This window comes from Schistocerca piceifrons, chromosome 6 (genome assembly GCF_021461385.2).
Source record: "Schistocerca piceifrons isolate TAMUIC-IGC-003096 chromosome 6, iqSchPice1.1, whole genome shotgun sequence".
Lineage (NCBI taxonomy): Eukaryota > Metazoa > Arthropoda > Insecta > Orthoptera > Acrididae > Schistocerca > Schistocerca piceifrons.
In genome coordinates, this window is record NC_060143.1 from 479,636,335 (window position 1) to 479,655,990 (window position 19,656).

Genomic DNA, 19,656 nt, shown 5'->3' on the forward strand with positions numbered 1-19,656 from the left:
TGCACTCTCCTACTTTCGAAGACACCTGAAAAAAAGCCGGTCAACCTGACATATATACATGCACCGTATAACATCAGCAATTACTATCAACGTGCACTACTCACAAGTTTGTCTGTGTTGCCATCTTCCGCAGCAAGCATATAAACACTTGTTTTGTAAATAAAACTGCCTTTTCCTGCTGCTAGTTACTTTATTTATTCCATACGCGTTTCGCCTTCTCCTGTTCTAAGGCATCATCAGTGGGTTCTATAACGATACAGTTTTGTTAGTTATAGATTATACACGCCACACACACACACACACACACACACACACACACACACACACACACACACACAAACATACGGTATAAACATAATAAATAGAAGTTAGTAACGAACATATGCTTCGTTAGGTTGGCAACAAATAGGTAAACATATCACAGAAGATGAAACACAAGATGAAACACGTAATGGAGTCGCAATATTTGCGCTGTGAAAAGAAGTGTACGACGAAATAGTTGTATCGATTGACAAAAGGACAATAGTCCACCACAAAAAAGAGTGAGAAACATGGTGAAGAGTGTGTGGAAGGCGAGAACACGAAGATGTGATTATATGGCAGTGATAACCTCCAGACCAGATGTGAGGAAACGCATATCAGCAAATCGTAAGTTATTACTTTTTTTACAAAACATCGCGAAGTGAACTGTTTCATAATCTAAAAATAACAAAACTGTATCGTTACAGATCCCACTGAGGATGCCTTAGAACAGGAGAAGGCGAAACGCGTATGGGATAAATAAAGTAACTAGCAGCAGGAAAAGGCAGTTTTATTTACAAAATAAGTGCACTAATGAGCATGCCGCGCGGAGTGGCCGCGCGATTAGAGGCGCCATGTCAAGGACTGCAAAAAAATGGTTCAAATGGCTCTGAGCACTACGGGTCTTAACAGCTGAGGTCATCAGTCCCCTAGAACTTAGAACCACTTAAACCTAACTAACCTAAAGACATCACACACATCCATGCCCGAGGCAGGATTCGAACCCGCCACCCTAGCGGTCGCACGGTTCCAGACTGTAGCGCCTAGAACCGCTCGGCCACTCCGGCCGGCCACGGACTGCAGAGATCTCCATCGGGCATGGTGTCTGCGTTGTTATTAGCATAAGTTAGTTTAAGTAGCTTGTAAGTCTAGGGACCGATGACCTCAGCAGTTTGGTCCCTTACGAGTTCACACATATTTGAACATTTTCTACCCAGCGCAGTAGCTGATATCGGATGACCGCCGCTTCGACACTAGGAACTGGCCCAGTCGGCAAAGCCGGTCTGTTGCTCAAAGAAAACCGCCGCCATGGCTCGCTACAAGCGTAACAGCAGCGCGTACCAAAAGGAGGCGGGACTTCACACTGTCGCATATAACGAGCATATTTATGTAGATCTGTGAAATCTACTGAATCTCTTTTGAAGTACCCTGCACTGTTTATCACATTCCGAAAGTGTTGCTTTAGGGAAACGGATGCCCGCAGCACTCTACGTGATTTGGCTTACCCTCCCCCGACATGGCCGCCCCTACTGTGCTTTGGTAACTGGTGACTGGGAGGCGCGTTTTGTGTTGCAGGTGGACAGCTCCGCCCGCCTGCCGGTGTTTGTGTTCGTGCACGGCGGCTCCTTCACGGTGGGGTCGTCTCTCGTGGCGCGGCCTGGTTTCCTGCTCGACCACGACATGGTCATGGTCGTGCCTGAATATCGACTCGGTGCCCTGGGTAAGACGGAAGTCTCCAACCATCTTCTTGGACTAGGATAGTTAGCAATAACAGTAGCTTCGATTCAGCTGTCATGAGAATTACTGTCTCCACTGTAAATCACGAATTAATTTTATTGTGTATGTGTGTGTGTGTGTGTGTGTGTGTGTGTGTGTGTGTGTTTGGTAACACGACTAGTTTTCCGATTGAAATTAGAAAGTGTAGCTGCTTACCCCCCATGAACCATGGCATGGACCTTGCGTTGGTGGGAAGGCTTGCGTGCCTCAACGATACAGATAGCCGTACTGTAGGTGCAACCACAACGGAGGGGTGTCTGTTGAAAGGCCAGACAAAGGTGTGGTTCCTGAAGAGGGGCAGCAGCCGTTTCAGTAGTTGCAGGCGCAACAGTCTGGATGGTCGACTGATCTGGCCTTGTAACATTAACCAAAACGCCCTTGCTGTGCTGGTACTGCGAACGGCTGAAAGCAAGGGGAAACTACAGCCGTAATTTTTCCCGAGGGCATGCAGCTTTACTGTATGGTTAAATGATGATGGAGTCCTCTTGGTTAAAATATTCCAGAGGTCAAATAGTCCCCCATTCGGATCTCCGGGCTGGGACTACTCAAGAGGACGTCGTTATCAGGAGAAAGAAAACTGGCGTTCTACGGATCGGAGCGTGGAATGTCAGATCACTTAATCCGGCAGGTAGGTTAGAAAATTTAAAAACGGAAATGGATAGGCTGAAGTTAGATATAGTGGGAATTAGTGAAGTTCGGTGGCAGGAGGAACGAGACTTTTGGTCAGGTGAATACAGGGTTATAAATACAAAATCAAATAGGGGTAATGCAGGAGTAGGTTTAATAATGAATAAAAAAATAGGAGTGCGGGTAAGCTACTACAAACAGCATAGTGAACGCATTATTGCGGCCAAGATAGACACGAAGCCCACGCCTAATACAGTAGTACAAGTTTATATGTCAACTACCTCTGCAGATGACGAAGAAAACGTAGTAGGTGAATATGGATTAGGGCTAAGAAATGAAAGAGGAAGCCGCCTGGGAGAATTTTGCACAGAGCATAACTTAATCATAGCTAACACTTGGTTCAAGAATCAGAAAAGAAGGTTGTATACATGGAAGAACCCTGGAGATACTAGAAGGTTTCAGACAGATTATATAATGGTAAGACAGATATTTAGGAACCAGGTTTTAAATTGTAAGACATTTCCAGGGGCAGATGTGGATTCTGACCACAATCTATTGGTTATGAACTGTAGATTAAAACTGAAATAACTGCAAAAAGGTGGGAATTTAAGGAGATGGGAACTGGATAAACTGAAAGAACCAGAGTTTGTACAGAGTTTCAGGGAGAGCATAAGGAAACAACTGACAGGAATGGGGGAAAGACATACAGTAGAAGAAGAATGGGTAGCTTTGAGGAATGAAATAGTGAAGGCAGCAGAGGATCAAGTAGGTAAAAATACGAGAGCTAGTAGACATCCTTGGGTAACAGAAGAGATACTGAATTTAATTGATGAAAGGAGAAAAAATAAAAATGAAGTAAATGAAGCAGACAAAAAGGAATACATACGTCTCAAAAATGAGATCGACAGGAAGTGCAAAATGGCTAAGCATGGATGTGAGAGGACAAATGTAAGGATGTAGAGGCTTATCTCACGAGGGCCAAAATAGATACTGCCTACAGGAAAATTATAGTGACCTTTGGAGAAAAGAGATCCACATGTGTGAACATCAAGACGCAGATGGAAACCCAGTTCTAAGCAAAGGAGGAAAAACAGAAAGGTGGAAGAAGTATATAGAGGGTCTATACAGGGGCGATGTTCTTGAGGACAATATTATGGAAATGGAAGAGGATGTAGATGAAGATGAAATGGGAGATATGATACTGCGTGAAGAGTTTGAGAGAGCACTGAAAGATCTGAGTCGAAACAAGGCCCCGGGAGTAGACAACATTCCATTAGAACTACTGACAGCCTTAGGAGAGACAGTCCTGACAAGACTCTACCATCTGGTGAGCAAGATGTATGAGACAGGCGAAATTCCCTCAGACTTCAAGAAGAATATAATAATTCCAATCCCAAAGAAAGCAGGTGTTGACAGATATGCAAATTACCGAACTATCAGTTTAATAAGTCACAGCTGCAGAATACTAATGCGAATTCTTTGCAGACTAATGGAAAAACTGGTAGAAGCGGACCTCGGGGAAGATTAGTTTGGATTCCGTAGAAATGTTGGAACATGTGAGGCAATACTGACCCTACGACTTATCTTAGAAGAAAGATTAAGGAAAGGCAAACCTACGTTTCTAGCATATGTACACTTAGAGAAAGCTTTTGACAATGTTGACTGCAATACTCTCTTTCAAATTCTGAAGGCGGCAGGGGTAAAATACAGGGAGCGAAAGGATATTTACAATTTGTACAGAAACCAGATGGCAGTTTAAGAGTCGAGGGACATGAAAAGGAAGCAGTGGTTGGGAAGGGAGTGAGGCAGGGTTGTAGCCTCTCCCCGGTGCTATTCAATCTGTATATTGAGCAAGCAGTGAAGGAAACAAAAGAAATGTTCGGAGTAGGCATTAAAATCCATGGAGAAGAAATAAAAACTCTGAAGTTCGCCGATGACATTGTAATTCTGTCAGAGACAGCAAAGGACTTGGAAGAGCAGTTGAACGGAATGGACAGTGTCTTGAAAGGAGGATATAAGATGAACATCAACAAAAGCAAAATGAGGATAATGGAATGTAGTCGAATTAAGTCGGGTGATGCTGAGGGAATTAGATTAGGAAATGAGACACTTAAAGTAGTAAATGAGTTTTGCTATTTGGGGAGAAAAATAACTGATGATGGTCGAAGTAGAGGAGATATAAAATGTAGACTGGGAATGGCAAGGAAAGCGTTTCTGAAGAAGAGAAATTTGTTAACATCGAGTATTGATTTAAGTGTTAGGAAGTCGTGTCTGAAAGTATTTGTATGGAGTGAAGCCATGTATGGAAGTGAAACGTGGACGCTAAATAATTTAGACAAGAAGAGAGTAGAAGCTTTCGAAATGTGGTGCTACAGAAGAATACTGAAGATTAGATGTGTAGATCACATAACTAATGAGGAGGTATTGAATAGAATTGGGGAGAAGAGGAGTTTGTGGCACAACTTGACTAAAAGAAGGGATCGGTTGGTAGGACATGTTCTGAGGCATCAAGGGATCACCAATGTAGTACTGGAGGGCAGCGTGGTGGGTAAAAATCGTAGAGGGAGACCAAGAGATGAATACACTAATCGACTGCTACGGTCGCAGGTTCGAATCCTGCCTCGGGCATGGATGTGTGTGATGTCCTTAGGTTAGTTAGGTTTAAGTAGTTCTAAGTTCTAGGGGACTGATGACCACAGCAGTTGAGTCCCATAGTGCTCAGAGCCATTTGAACCATTTGAACCAATACACTAATCAGATTCAGAAGGACGTAGACTGCAGTAGGTACTGGGAGATGAAGAAGCTTCCACAGGATAGAGTAGCATGGACAGCTACATGAAACCAGTCTCAGGACTGAAGACGACAACAACAGCTGCTTCTAGGGAGCAGTAACCACGAGAGCTGAGGTGTGTTCGATATCAATACGTAACGAAGGCTACTTCCCCATTACTCCATATTACTCAGAAACAAATCATGTCACAGGCTGTACTTAAGGCTTGGTATGTGGTCCACAGCCGTCATACCGAGTGCTACTGCAGTGACACTCAAACTGGAGATGTCCGTTTCATTCCAGACAGTAATATAATTTAAATTTGCTGTCTGCAAACACTATACGCTTCCTATTACTAGAATAAACAGAGCAGACCAATGAAAAGAGCTCCGAAAAATATTTAATGCACCTTAAGATAGACAGCCCAACTTACACCTTCCACACACACACACACAGGACTGATGATGGAAGTTTGTTTGCTAACTTACGGTGCTTGCAATATTATTAGGGTCAGCATTATTTTGCCTGCCATGTGTATAATTACTTATTTACCATTTAATTTATAGGCCACTGATAATGCATGATATGATTAGATAAATATATTTGATTAAAAACGAAATAAACATTCAGTAGCAACTGAGGATGAGCGGAGCAAATACCGCAATTTTATTCTACCATGTTTCGGTTACAGACGAGTGATTATTTTGCCATCGGTGTTGATATGAAAATTTACTGCCAAATTACACGAGGGAGTTCCAGTATCCATCCCGACGAAAGTACATCTCCTTTCGGTTCTCTTTCGTATACTGATAGTGTGCACTACTGATTAATCTATTACCCTCGTTCGAACGCGCTAACGACTCGTGGCGTAGAGTCTGTGCGTGTTTCTAAATCATGCAGCAGCTGACTACCACACTCGCTCCCACACCTTTGTATCTAAGATAGGTGGCGCTGTAATAGTCAGAAACATATGGCTCACAATTTTAGACGAACAGTTGGTAACAGGTAGGTTTTTTAAATTAAAATACAGAACGTAGGTACGTTTGAACATTTTATTTCGGTTGCTCCAGTGTGATACATATACCTTTGTGAATTTATCATTTCTGAGAACGCACGCTGTTACAAATGGTTCAAATGGCTCTGAGCACTATGGGACTTAACATCTGTGGTCATCAGTCCCCTAGAACTTAGAACTACTTAAACCTAACTAACCTAAGGACATCACACACATCCATGCCCTAGGCAGGATTCGAACCTGCGACCGTAGCAGTCGCGCGGTTCCGGACTGACACCTAGAACCGCTAGACCACCGCGGCCGGCACACGCTGTTACAGCGTGATTACCTGTAAATACCACATTAATGCAATAAAACGTCAAACTGATGTCCGTCAACATCAATGCATTTGGCACTACGTGTAACGACATTTCTCTCAACAGCGAGTAGTTCGCCTTCCGTAATGTTCGCACATGCATTGACAATGCGCTGACGCATGTTGTCAGGCGTTGTCGGTGGATCACGATAGCAAATATCCTTCAACTTTCCCCACAGAAAGAAATCCAGGGACGTCAGATCCGGTGAACGTGCAGGCCATGGTATGGTGCTTCGACGACCAATCCACCTGTCATGAAATATGCTATTCAGTATCCCTCCAAACGCACGCGAGCTATGTGCCGGACATCCATCATGTTGGAAGTACATCGCCATTCTGTCATGCAGTGAAACACCTTGTAGTAACATCGGTAGAACACTACGTAGGAAATCAGCATACACTGCACCATTTAGATTGCCATCGGTAAAATGGGGGCCAATTATCCTTCCTTCCTCAATGCCGTTCCGTACATTAACTTGCCAAGGTCGCTGATGTTCCACTTTTCGCAGTCATCGTGGATTTTCCGTTCCCCAATAGTGCATATTATGCCGGTTTACGTTACCGCTGTTGGTGAATGACGCTTCCTCGCAAAATACGACGCGTGCAACAAATCTGTCATCGTCCCGTAATGCTCAGTGGCAGAACTGTACACGACGTTCAAAGTCGTCGCAATGCAATTCCTGGTGCACAGAAATGTGTTACGGGTGCAATCGATGTTGATGTAGCATTCTCAACATCGACGTTTTTCAGATTCCCGATTCTCGCGCAATTTGTCTGCTGCTGATGTGCGGATTAGCCGCGACAGCAGCTAAAACACTTACTTGGGCATCATCATTTGTTGCAGGTCTTGGTTGACTTTTCACATGTGGCTGAACACTTCCCGTTTCCTTAAATAACATAACTATCCGTCGATCTGTCCGGACACTTGGATGATGTCATCCAGGATACCGAGCTGCATACATAGCACACGCTCGTTGGGCATTTTGATTACAATAGCCATACATCAGCACGATATCGACGTTTTCCGCAATTGGTAAACGGTCCATTTTAACACGGGTAATGTATCACGAAGCAAATACCGTCCACACTGGCGAAATGTTACGTGATACCGCGTACTGTTACAGCGCCATCAGTCACAAAGCGAAAAAAGTGGTCCAACTAAAACACCCATATTTCTCTACGTATTACAGGAATATGTAATAAAAATGGGGATTCCTATTTAAAAGAACGCGGTTGATATCCGTTTGACCTATGGCAGCGCCATCTAGCGGGCCAACCATATCGCCAACTGGCTTCTCCTTTCAAGCTAGACAGTTTCGTTCTTTGTAGTTTTTTCGTTTGATGCTTATTTCGTGAGATATTTGGCCCAGTCACTATCACTGGACCATCCTGTATACATCATAGCTGTGCCACATGTTGTACAGTTGGTTTATGTTTGAAAACAATCGAGACATAAATGTATGATTGGCTCTTCACCGATGTGCTAAACCGAAATTCTTGTTGTTCCAGGGTTCCTGTTCCTGGAGACAGAGGACGCTCCAGGCAACCTGGCGCTGTGGGACGTGGTGGAGGCCCTCCGCTGGACGCAGAAGAACGTGGCCGTGTTCGGGGGAGACCCCTCCAGGGTGACGCTGGGCGGCAACAGCGCCGGCGGCGCACTCTCTGAGCTGCTGGCCATCAGCCCTGTGGCAGACGGTCTGTACACTATTTATTTACCTACTTATTTTTATTTGCTGCGTAATCCATATAACCATCTGAAATCCAGTAAATTAAAAAAAGAATAGAAAAATTTTATGACCAACGTCTAGATACTATGATGGCTCCTATATTCCATTAATTAGACAACTAACATTCGTAATTACGGTAATGAAATATACGGTAGTTACATTTATTTAAAATTTGTGTTTACGTTGTCGTTTGACAACCAAATAATAACTGAATGAATGGAAGTTCTCTTACTGTTTTTTTGCAACTGTTTCTTCTTTTATTTCTTTATTTTAGTTCTGAGTTAAAAGTACCAAAGAAACATAACTGCAAAACAAGCAGAACAGTACAAAATGATGAGGTTAGCATACAAACACAATCTTAAAGTAAAATAAAAGCGCAATTAGACTAACGCCAGACAGCAGACGGCAGTGATGACAATAACATTGAACCAGAATTACAAATAGCACTATACAGCAACGGGATGACATACATAAATATGCTGTTATAAAAAAGACAAAACATTAAGGGCAAACATAGTGCATTATACAATAAGTACAACAATAGCTGAAGAAGAGAACTGCAGATAACATCATATAACAATGTGAGAATTATAGCACACGTATAAACGTGCCTAAAATAAAAGAAAAACCCAAAATGACAAATATAATACAACCAACCACAATAGTGCCAGTAGAACAGTGACTCAAATAGCACAAGAGGGCAACAGTGAAAACGTAATGTACAAATAGGGGTCAGTACGAGAATTAAAACTCAAAATTACGCACCCGATGACGAAGCGGGTTTATGCCATTTGAAAATGAAGACCTCGGCTACTCATGAATTAAATTTGGGCCGGCCGTTGTGGAAGAGCGGTTCTAGGCGCTTCAGTTTGGAACCGCCCGACTACTGCGGTCGCAGGTACGAATCCTGCCTCGGGTAAGGACGTGTGTGTAGTTAGGTTTAAGTAGTTCCAAGTTCTAGGGGACTGATGACCTCAGACGTTGAGTCCCACAGTGCTCAGAGACATTTCAGTCATGTTTGAAATTTGGATGCCGGTAGTTATCAAATAGTCTGTGAGCAAGCTATATTTATCAAAACAGTGGAGTGAAACAGCAACACTGGCGGGAAGGGAGTAACCTTTCGCAACCAGTTTCCTGTACAAGTCAGATTGTGCAGTCGTGTTCCTGGAACACGCCAGTAAGAAGTGGTTACGATCCGCTACTGCCAGTGTGTCTTTATTGCAGCGTCCACACGTGATGATTATCAACAGATGTAGGTGCGCGGGGTAGCACTTGTGCCCCAGCCTCATGCGAGTGGTAGAAGTCACATGATGTCAACGAAGTTGCACTGAGGCGAATCATGGTCGAGAATAGATGTTCGGTTGTGTGGCTACCAGGTAGCCACTCTTAGAGTGCTGGGACATGCCATTCACAGATCCAAGCGTGATAACTCTTACTACTTAATCTAAAAGATATAAATTATGCAGTAAAGTGAAGATATATTTCTGAAAGACAGTGTGATGAAAGGAAAAATAAAAATTTGAAAGAGATACGGTTAAGTTCAAATGGCAGACAGTGTGATGAAAGGAAAAATAAAAAAAATTGAAAGAGATATGGTTAAGTTCAAATGGCTCTGAGCACTATGCGACTTAACGTCTGAGGTCATCAGTCGCTTAGAACTTAGAACTAATTAAATCTAACTAATCTAAGGACATCACACACATCCATGCCCGAGGCAGGATTCAAACCTGCGAACGTAGGGGTTGCTCGGCTCCAGACTGTAGCGCCTAGAACCGCACGGCCACTCCGGTTCAATCTCCAGTGCAACAGCAACGGGTTGTGTCCTTGGAATTTTCGTCGATTCTGCATCCGCAGCCTCTCTCTTACATTCTGTTACAGTTTCCACGCCTGTGGGATCTTGCAGGTGTGGCTGAGTCTCTGAAGTTATACGGCCTTTGTTCGACTTAGAGGGCTGTTGTTAGTACTCACTATGCAACAGTAGGCTCAATTTTAACGTTACATTAGAATTTTATATAGAATACAAAAGTGTTCGGCGCAGCAAAGTGTTAGCGCACAATGTAGTAAGGATTACACTGTATTGTTTGTTATGTTTTCGAATGCAAACGATGCTAAGAGCAATTAGTTCCGTAAGCCCCATAGAAAAAGCTTTCTCTTATATCAACTTCTTCGCCATGTTGTATTTACGTTATTGTCACTGAACTTCACCAAACATATCTTTCTTCTCTCTACTACCTTTACGCCATGTATGAGCGGTGTCGTCATGTTCACCGTATATGGCAATGTTTGTGGTAGAGGATGGCCGGATACCCTTTCTGTCGCCATTCTCTCACCCCTGAACCCCAACAACCTTCCCCCACCCCCTCCTTCCACCGCCACCGCCCCCAGCACCACCTCCACTCTCCTTCATGAAATTTTTGTATTCAATCCGTCTGTCTCGGGTGTTATATCAGGCGAATATGCGTGAAGATTTATCTAAATGTTTGCGTATAGTGTAACAGAATCGGAATATGGATATCAGGCTTCACCCTCGAGGATGTCGAGCTGCTGCACAGGCCAAGCTCGTTAATCCGTAGGCGGATTCGAGCCGGGAACGGCACGTTTTCCCGATTCTCGGAAGCAGTGTGCTAACGTGTGCGGCTACAGGGGCGAGTAGAACTTGACCAAACATTTAACATGCAGTGTATCATAATATGGTCTTGTAGGTTAGGACTAATTTTCGCCGATACTTTCATACATCTACATCTTCATCACACTGCGCAAGGCACCTAACGCTGTGTAGCGGAGAGTACTTGTACAACTAATTAATTGAGCCCTCCAACCCTGTTCCACTCGCGAAGAGTGCGTCAGAGGAATGACTGTCAGTTAGTCTCAGTATAGGCTCTAATTTCTCGAATTTTCTCCTCGTGGTCATTACGCGATACTTATGAGGGGGGAAGTAGTGTGTTGTCCGACCCTTCCCAGAAAGTATTCTCCCGAAATTTCTCGGTGATGGATAACGCCTCTCTTGTAACGCCTGCTAATGGTGTTTGTTGAACATCTTTGTAACGCTAGCGCGCAGGCTAAACGAGCGCGTGACGAAACGCGCCGCTCTTCGTTGGATCTTCTCTAACTCTGCTATACGGTTTCCAGATAGATGAACGATACTCAAGAATCGATCGAACAAGCCGTTTATAAGCCAATTATTTAGTGGGTGATTTAAATTTCCTCAAGATTCTTCCTATTATTCTGACTCTGTCATTTGCGTTTCCAACTATTTGTTTTATGTGGTCATTCCACTTAAGGTCGCTCTGGATAGTTACTCCTAGATATTTTACGGTACATACTGTTTCCAGCGGTTTGTCATCAACAGTGTAGCTGTAAAGCAATGGATTTCTTTTCCTATGTATGCACAATATGTTACATTTATTTACGTTCAGGGTCAATTGCCAGTGCCTGCACCATTCAATTCTCTGGAGGTCATTCTGTAAATAGTTACTACCTACTGGCGTTACTACATTGTGACAGACAACCACATGCATCATCTGCGAACAGCCGACACTTTCTACTAGATCATTTTTATATACTGTAAACAGTAACGGTCCTATCACACTTCCTCGGGGTACTTCGGAAATTACTTTTACATGTGTGTATTTTGTTCCGTCAAGAGCGGCGTATTGCGTTCTGTCTGCAAAGTAGTCTTGAATCCTGTCGAAATGTGCAACGATACTCGATAATCTCGAATTTTTTACACTAAACGGCGCTGAGGGACGGTGTCAAGTGCCTTCCTGAAGTCAAGGAACGCGGCATCAACCCCAAGTGCCGTCGTATACGGCGCTGTGGATCTTACTGTTTGTTATTAACGGATGACACAAATGGACAGTTCCCAGAATCTGACATTCTCCAGATGTGGGAACAGCACGTCTTCCTTGGTCGTTTGAATAGTGTAAGTGTTGCTGACGATGCGGACGCCGGACTGTGAAAGAATAAGTTTCACAATCGTAATATTTCACTACCGTGCACTCCCACTTCGCTTGCATTCATTGCAGGGTGTTTATCCTTGCTTTGCAGACTTGACTCCCTGGGAAGACACACTTCCTTACATTCTTCCAGTCCAGATGGCACACCAATCAGGTTCCTTTCAGAGTATACAGACACAATAGCGCCTTTCTTAGCAGTCATATACAACCGCTCACTTGACAAAAAGTATGTTCCTAAAGACTGGAAAGCAGCACAGATCACACCAATATTCAAGAAAAGAAATAGGAGTAACCCATTGAATAACAGACCCATATAACTGACCTCAATTTGCCATGGGATTTTGGAGCATATACTGTACTCGAACATTATAAATCACATTGAAGAAAATGACTTATTGATACATAACCAACACGGATTCAGAAAACATCGATCTTGTGCAGCGCAGCTAGCTATTCCCATGAAGTAATGAGTGCTGTCGACAAGGGATCTCAGGTCGATTCCATATTCCTAGATTTCCAGAAGGCTTTCGATACCGTTCCTCACAAGCGGCTATTAATCAAATTGCGTGCATATGGAGTATCGTCTCAGTTGTGTTACTGGATTCGTGATTTCTTCTCAGAGAGGTCACAGTTCGTAGTGACAGACGGTAAATTATCGAGTAGAACAGAGGTGATATCTGGTGTTCCGCAAGGTAGTGTCATAGGCCCTCTGCTGTTTCTGATTTACATAAATGATTTAGGTGATAATCTGAGCAGCCGCCTAGATTGTTTGCAGATGATGCTGTAATTTACCGTCTAGTAAAATCATCAGACGATCAATCCCAATTGCAAAATGATCTAGAGAGAGTATCTGTATGATACGAAAAGTGGCAATTGGCACTAAACAAAGAAAACCGCGAGGTTACAGTGGTACTAAAAGAAATCAGATAAATTTTGGGTATACTATAAATCACACAAATCTAAGGGCTGTCAATTCGACTAAATACCCAGTAATTACAATTACGAGCAACTTAAACTGGAAAGACCACATAGATGATATTGTGGGGAAGGCGAAAGAGAGACTGCGCTTTGTTGGCAGAACACTTAGAAGATGCGGCAAAAGCTGCGCGGTGTGGGATCCGTACCAGGTAGGATTGACGGAGGACATCGAAAAAGTGCAAAGAAGGGCAGCCCGTTTCGTGTTATCGCGCAATAGGGGTGGGAGTGTCACTGATATGATACGCGAGTTGAGGTGGCAGTCACTGAAACAAAGTCGGTTTTCTTTGCGGCGAGATCTATTTACGTAGTGTCAATCACGAACTTTCTGTTCCGAATGCGAAAACATTTCGTTGACACCCATCTACGTGGTGAGAAATGATCATCATAATAAAATAAGAGAAATCAGAGCTCGACCGGAAAGATTCAGGTGTTCCTTTTTCACACGCACCATTCGAGAGTGGAATGGTAGAGAAGTAGTATCAAAATGGTTCGATGAACCTTCTGCCAGGCAGTTATGTGTGAATTGAATAGTAACCATGTAGATGTAGATATACTAACAATCTGTTTGTGACTACATTTGCAAGATCGTAAATCATATGCCATTATTCGGGTCCCTTTATAGTCCTATGCTGACCTACTACTGACCGAATGTTCTGTCTAATGGTATTGAAAGATGTGCAGTGAAAATATGTGTGTTCTGGAGTAATTTCGTCTTCACAGTTGCAAATGCCTCTGCCTGAGCCTGAATCGTACAAGATGTGTGCGAGAAGGAACGTGACCGGTCAAAAGATGCTCCTGGCCCCGACTGGGGTGGGCATAATGGGTTTCCAAGCTTTCCCGTATGTCAAGTCAGCAAGCGTAATCTCGTCGGCTTTTATCAGTAATGTCCTATTGACGCTACCGGTTCTCCACCTACTTTTTTTAATGGAATTTGTCGGTGACCTAACACAAGTTCTCTTCTGGGCATTTTCGACAGTTCCTTCTTTTAAACCAGTATGAAGCATCTTTGTTCCTAATGCTGCTGTCCATCGGGTATATTTCGAAAACCACATATAATAACTCATCTGGATTGACTCAGAGCGCTCCAAGTGGCACACCGCTCACTCCTCGACTCTCAGCTACTGTATGTCTCTCGCCATATCTCGAGTCGATACACCCAAGCGCTGACCCTGAAACTGACTACTGCTGCGAATAAGGGACTGTGGTACGCTTGCATGTCGGACCGTGGTAGACTAAAACTGGTAGTTACTGTACTTGTTATTTAATGCTTTTTTCGAAGCTTTACATACTGCCGCTGCGTGATCTCTGCGAGTAAGATTTACATCAATTTTTATCCCTAGCAATTTAAAGGTCGTCTTCCTAGCTATGGAACTATGGATGTATTTCCTAATTTCAGTCTTGGATTTCTAGTTACTGATAATCTTCCTTTAAAAGAATGAGCCCTGCCGGCTTACGTCATATCGATTTCCTCCAAAGATCATATCTTTTCGGCGCTCGTGATGCGGTCGCGAGGTGGCGCGCGAGAGAGGTGATGAACCAAGAGGAAGTGCGGAGTGAGGGACAGTTAGTAACAGGTAGTGGATACGAGAGGTAACCTTGGCGGCGAATAATGTCGCCATGAACACGAACGTTCCGGTCGGCGCCGGCTGCATTTGGCGCATTTTGGGATGAACTGTGTAGTGAAGAAATTTGGTGGTCGTTAGCCGATAATATGTTGTTGGAGATCCTGATTCTTGACCCACCTTTCCGATGCTGTTAGACACGGAATTCAGCTGACGTAATAAGGTTATATCGTTGTATTTACGTCATTCGTTGGAGACACATTTTCTGCCTTCCGTGTTGCAAGTGTGATGAACCTGAGACAGCTTACTGGTTGTTTCTCAATCACGAAACTCTGGGCACAGTTTATCTTGTAGTTCGCCGCTACGAAACTTGTTGTGCCCTTCTGACTGTAGTAATTCGTGTTGACGTCTGATTGTATCAATATTTCGGTTTACCATTTAAACCACGGGGATTACTTTGTATTATTTCTTAATCTTAACATTTAGTCTGTTTCAGAAACACTGTGTATCACTGAACACACGGATGCACTAATGTATGTTCATACCGCCATATCGTTTTGTGGAGTCTTGAATGTTTGGGTCCATCAGGGACGTGTAATTATTGCAAGGCTCATTCATCATTTTATGCCTTTCCTGACGTAGTCTTATGCTAATGTGATTTTAACTGCTTGTTTAAAATAGTGTTTCAGTGTGATTTGATTACTGCTTGGAGGCAGTGACAATTTTTTAAAGGGTTTTGATATTAATTTTATGTTGTTTTACCTTCTATTGTTCTAAGTTCACTGCTTTGTGTTGCTAATTTATTTTTCAATAGATTCCAAGTGAGGAGAACTTCAAACATTCGAATAATCGCATACCCACAAAGCTTAACTTATATTGCTTTGGGTCGACTGATGTAGTGTGAATCACTGAAGAACTAGTGCTAAGTTTCCTATAAATATCGAAACATACCTTATTAACCAGTTGGAGGGATGAATATAGATAATTTAGCACACCTTGCTGGTTCGTGACTTCATGAGTAAAAAGCAGTTTAGGTTGAAGACTGTTAAATTCAAGTAACAGGGTATCTGCATTCTCGTCTTGACCTTTAAAAACAATCAGCATGTAATCGACATAGCTTCTACAAAAAAAGGATATGTTAAGATAGTTCGAAGTTGTTACATGGGGGAGATACCCGTTTTTTAGATTTCTTGTGAATACATCGGGAAGAAAGCCTGAGAGAGTAATCCTCATAGCTAGCCCATGGGCTTGCTTATAAATATTATTATCAAATGAAAAATAGTTATGTGAAGCAAGTAACTCCAGAAGGGAGAATATCTCAACAAATTCCTCACTGATGACAGATGGATTATTGAGCAGAGAATGCTGCACGATGCTGATCGTTTCTATAAGGGAAACATTAGCATAGAGATTTTTTATATCAAGTGAAAGAAGAATACAACCGTCCGGAAACGTACAATTTTGGAGCAACTCTTATTGCATAACGAAAGTGAGTATGTAAACATAACTCTACCTTCAACGCATCGTATAAAAACTTTGAGGCATGATACCCTGGGTTTCCAATTCCGTTTAGTATGACGTGGACAGGAAGGCAGGTTTGTGAGTTTTAACTTGTGCACGAAGAACAGGAGTTCCAGGGTTCATCACTTTCAATTTATATAGGTCATTCGGATGGATTATATATTACCACTCGTCAAGCTGCGCCTTAAGGACCTTATCATACGCCAATATGGGATCGAGTCCTACTGCATGGATGCCATTTTCCGCAAAAAAAAGTTTAATATATTTTCAATATAATCCTTCCTATAGAGCAACACTTCAGTGTTCCCTTTGTCTGCCAGTACCATAGTAGTGCCTGATTAAGCTTTATGGGGATCGCTCTAAGGACTTTCTGTTGAAATGAGAGGAAAGGTTTATTAATTTCCTTACGTATAATACTGCTAGCTTTGGCACTAAGTTGAAGTTTCACATCTCTTTTCGGTGAGGACTTTATCAAAAGCGAGCTTCAAATCAGCGGAGAGAGGTCACTGTTTTATCATTCAGCACCAGTCGAACTTGATATTTCGGGCCCTTACGCAGCAGCCTAGTTTTATGACTGTCAGACTTAATGTAAGTGAGGTTCGGAAGCGGTTCGGCAAAATGAAAGCTGGGCGCCTCAAGTTTTTCACCTAATCTGTCATCTGGTGATTTCGGGACTTTCTGCCAGGGATACTCGAGTGTTTTTACCCAGTGAGTTTGTCTTTGGTTACGCTCTTTTCACAACTCAGGTCGTGGTTTCGCAGTTGTTTTATTTAACTGACAATGTAGCACTGTAGCTGATTCTTGGCTCACAAATTTGTACTGAAGAAACTTGTTTTCTCCCCCACATGTCTGATGACGCTCCTGAGAGAGTGAAACACTTCACAGATTACATAAGTAAAAAGCCACAAATTTGTAGACGAGACTGCCTATTCTTTCTTGAACGTCTGAAGATGTTACTGTACCATTAGCCGAAAGAGGGAGTGGTGTAATTATCATTAAAATAAAGTGGCATAAGATGTGATTTTTCTGCCGTTGAACGTGGCTTCATTCCGTAAAATCTGGATGTTACTTCCAACCAGAAAGCTAATTTGAGACACAAGAAATAGAGTGTTACCTCTAAAGGCTCAAAGTTGAAGGCATACGTAATACAAATGGAAAAAAGAGGGATGGATCATCTACTTTCGATAACCCAGAGAGACTGTCGTAGCAGCCACACTTCATTAACCCCAAAGAAAACAATAACAGAAAGAACTGTGCTGTAACAGGAATGTAAAGGGAAATTTATTACTACTGCAATACATATTACAGAAAACCAGGACTCCATCCGGGTGAATGCTTCGGAAACTACCACACCTTGAAGAACTGTAGGGTCTAACTGACGAAATACACGGAATGAAAGGAAAAATATGACTTGCCCAGTGTTATAATGTGTGTGTAATTTGTTTTACGGTTTTGTTACCCGTGGCATAATTTTATTAAATCTAATGGAGGCAGTACAGGGCGAAAAAAATCGAGCGGAAAGGGGTAAAGGTAATTTTGGGAGTACTCCAAGACAGTGCAACGGGTCCACTACCATTTGCAATTTATATTAATCATATAGAGGACAAAAATGGAAGCCCCGCGAAACTACTCGTGGACGACACTATTGTTTATAAAGACGTTGCCACGCGAGAAGACAGTGTAAAAGTGCAGGAAAGAATGCAGGAGGTCGACGGTAGGCGCACGCACTGGCAGTAATGCGCATAAGTAGACGGAATGACCCCATACTGCTCGTTTACACTATCACAGACAAATCACTGCAGACAGTAAGAATCGTAAAATGCCTAGGTACAATAATCCTGAGCGACCTAAAGTCATATGACCAGATGAAACAAGTAGTAGGAAAAGTAGTTGCCGGTTGGTATTCACTGAGAGAATGTTAAGGAAATGTACTTCATCCATGAAAGAAATGGCTTGCAAAGCTTGACTACTGTTCATCATTGTGGGACCCTCGACAAGTAGGTTTAATAAGGGGCAAGGGGGACATCCAAAGAAGACCGGGCTGTTTCGTCACACTACCGACTAGTTCGCGCCGGCCGCTGTGTCCGAGTGGTTCTAGGCGCTTCAGTCCGGAACCGCGCTGCTACTGCAGTCGCAGGTTCGAATCGTGCCTTGAGCATGGATGTGTGTGATGTCCTTACTTTAGGTAGGTTTAAAGTAGTTCTAAGTCTAGGGGAGTGATGACCTCAGATGTTAAGCTCCATAGTGCTTGGAGCCATTTGTTTTTCGTCCAGTTCGCGCCACATTGTTACGGATGTGCTGAACAAACCCAATGACAGACGTTACAAGAGAAGCGATGTGCATCACAGATAGATTTAATATTTAAATTTCGAGAGCAGTAAATCACCACCTATCATAAGTCTCGGAAGATGATCACCATCAGAAAATTAGGAAAATTACATCTCATGCGGAGCTTTACCGGCAGTCGTTCTCATGCACACCATGCATGCGCTAGGAAAGGAAAGGGAGAGGGGGGAGGGAAGGAGATAAGTGATGTAAGAAATACTATCTGCTACACACCATCAGGTGGCTTGCAGTGGCAATTATTATCAGATACAATTATCATCATATACCTCGTAACTTCGTGTTGGCCTCCTTTTGCGTTGCATAGTGCTGCGACTCGTCGTGGCATGGACTCAACAAGTCGTTGACCCTATGTTGGCTCTGAAGCAGTCTATAATGGTGAGAGTGTCGCCGGAGCAAGATTTTGGGCACGATCTGACCTCTTTGGTTCAAATGGCTCTGAGCGCTATGGGACTCAACTGCTGAGGTCATTAGTCCCCTAGAACTTAGAACTAGTTAAACCTAACTAACCTAAGGACATCACAAACATCCATGCCCGAGACAGGATTCGAACCTGCGACCGTAGCGGTCTTGCGGTTCCAGACTGCAGCGCCTTTAACCGCACGGCCACTCTGACCTCTTTGATTATGTCCCATAAATGTCAGATGGGATTCATGTCAGGCGATTTCGATAGGCAATCATTCGGTTGATTTGTCTAGAATGTACTTCAAACTAGCCGCGAACAATTGTGGCCCAGTGCCATGACATTATTTTTCGGAGCATGCTGTCCTTGACTACTTCAAAATACACTATTTGCCTTTAAAAGTGCTACACCACGAAGATGACGTGCTACTGACGCGAAATTTAACCGACAGGAAGAAGATGCTGTGATATGCAAATGATTAGCTTTTCAGAGCATTCACACGAGGTTGGCGCCGGTGGCGACACCTACAACGTGCTGGCATGAGGAAAGTTTCCAAGCGATTTCTCATACACAAACAGCAGTTGGCCGGCGTTGCCTGGTGA

At 43.2% G+C, this 19,656-nt stretch overlaps 1 protein-coding gene across 1 annotated transcript in view; it reads left to right on the forward strand.

The window, feature by feature from the left end:
• LOC124803390 (acetylcholinesterase-like) overlaps positions 1-19,656 on the forward strand; it is a 137,960-nt gene that overhangs the window by 45,614 nt on the left and 72,690 nt on the right. Inside the window, exons 4-5 of the mRNA XM_047264574.1 lie at positions 1,597-1,741; positions 8,074-8,259. Coding sequence (XP_047120530.1) covers positions 1,597-1,741; positions 8,074-8,259 — 331 coding nt within the window. The remainder of the gene's footprint in view (positions 1-1,596; positions 1,742-8,073; positions 8,260-19,656) is intronic.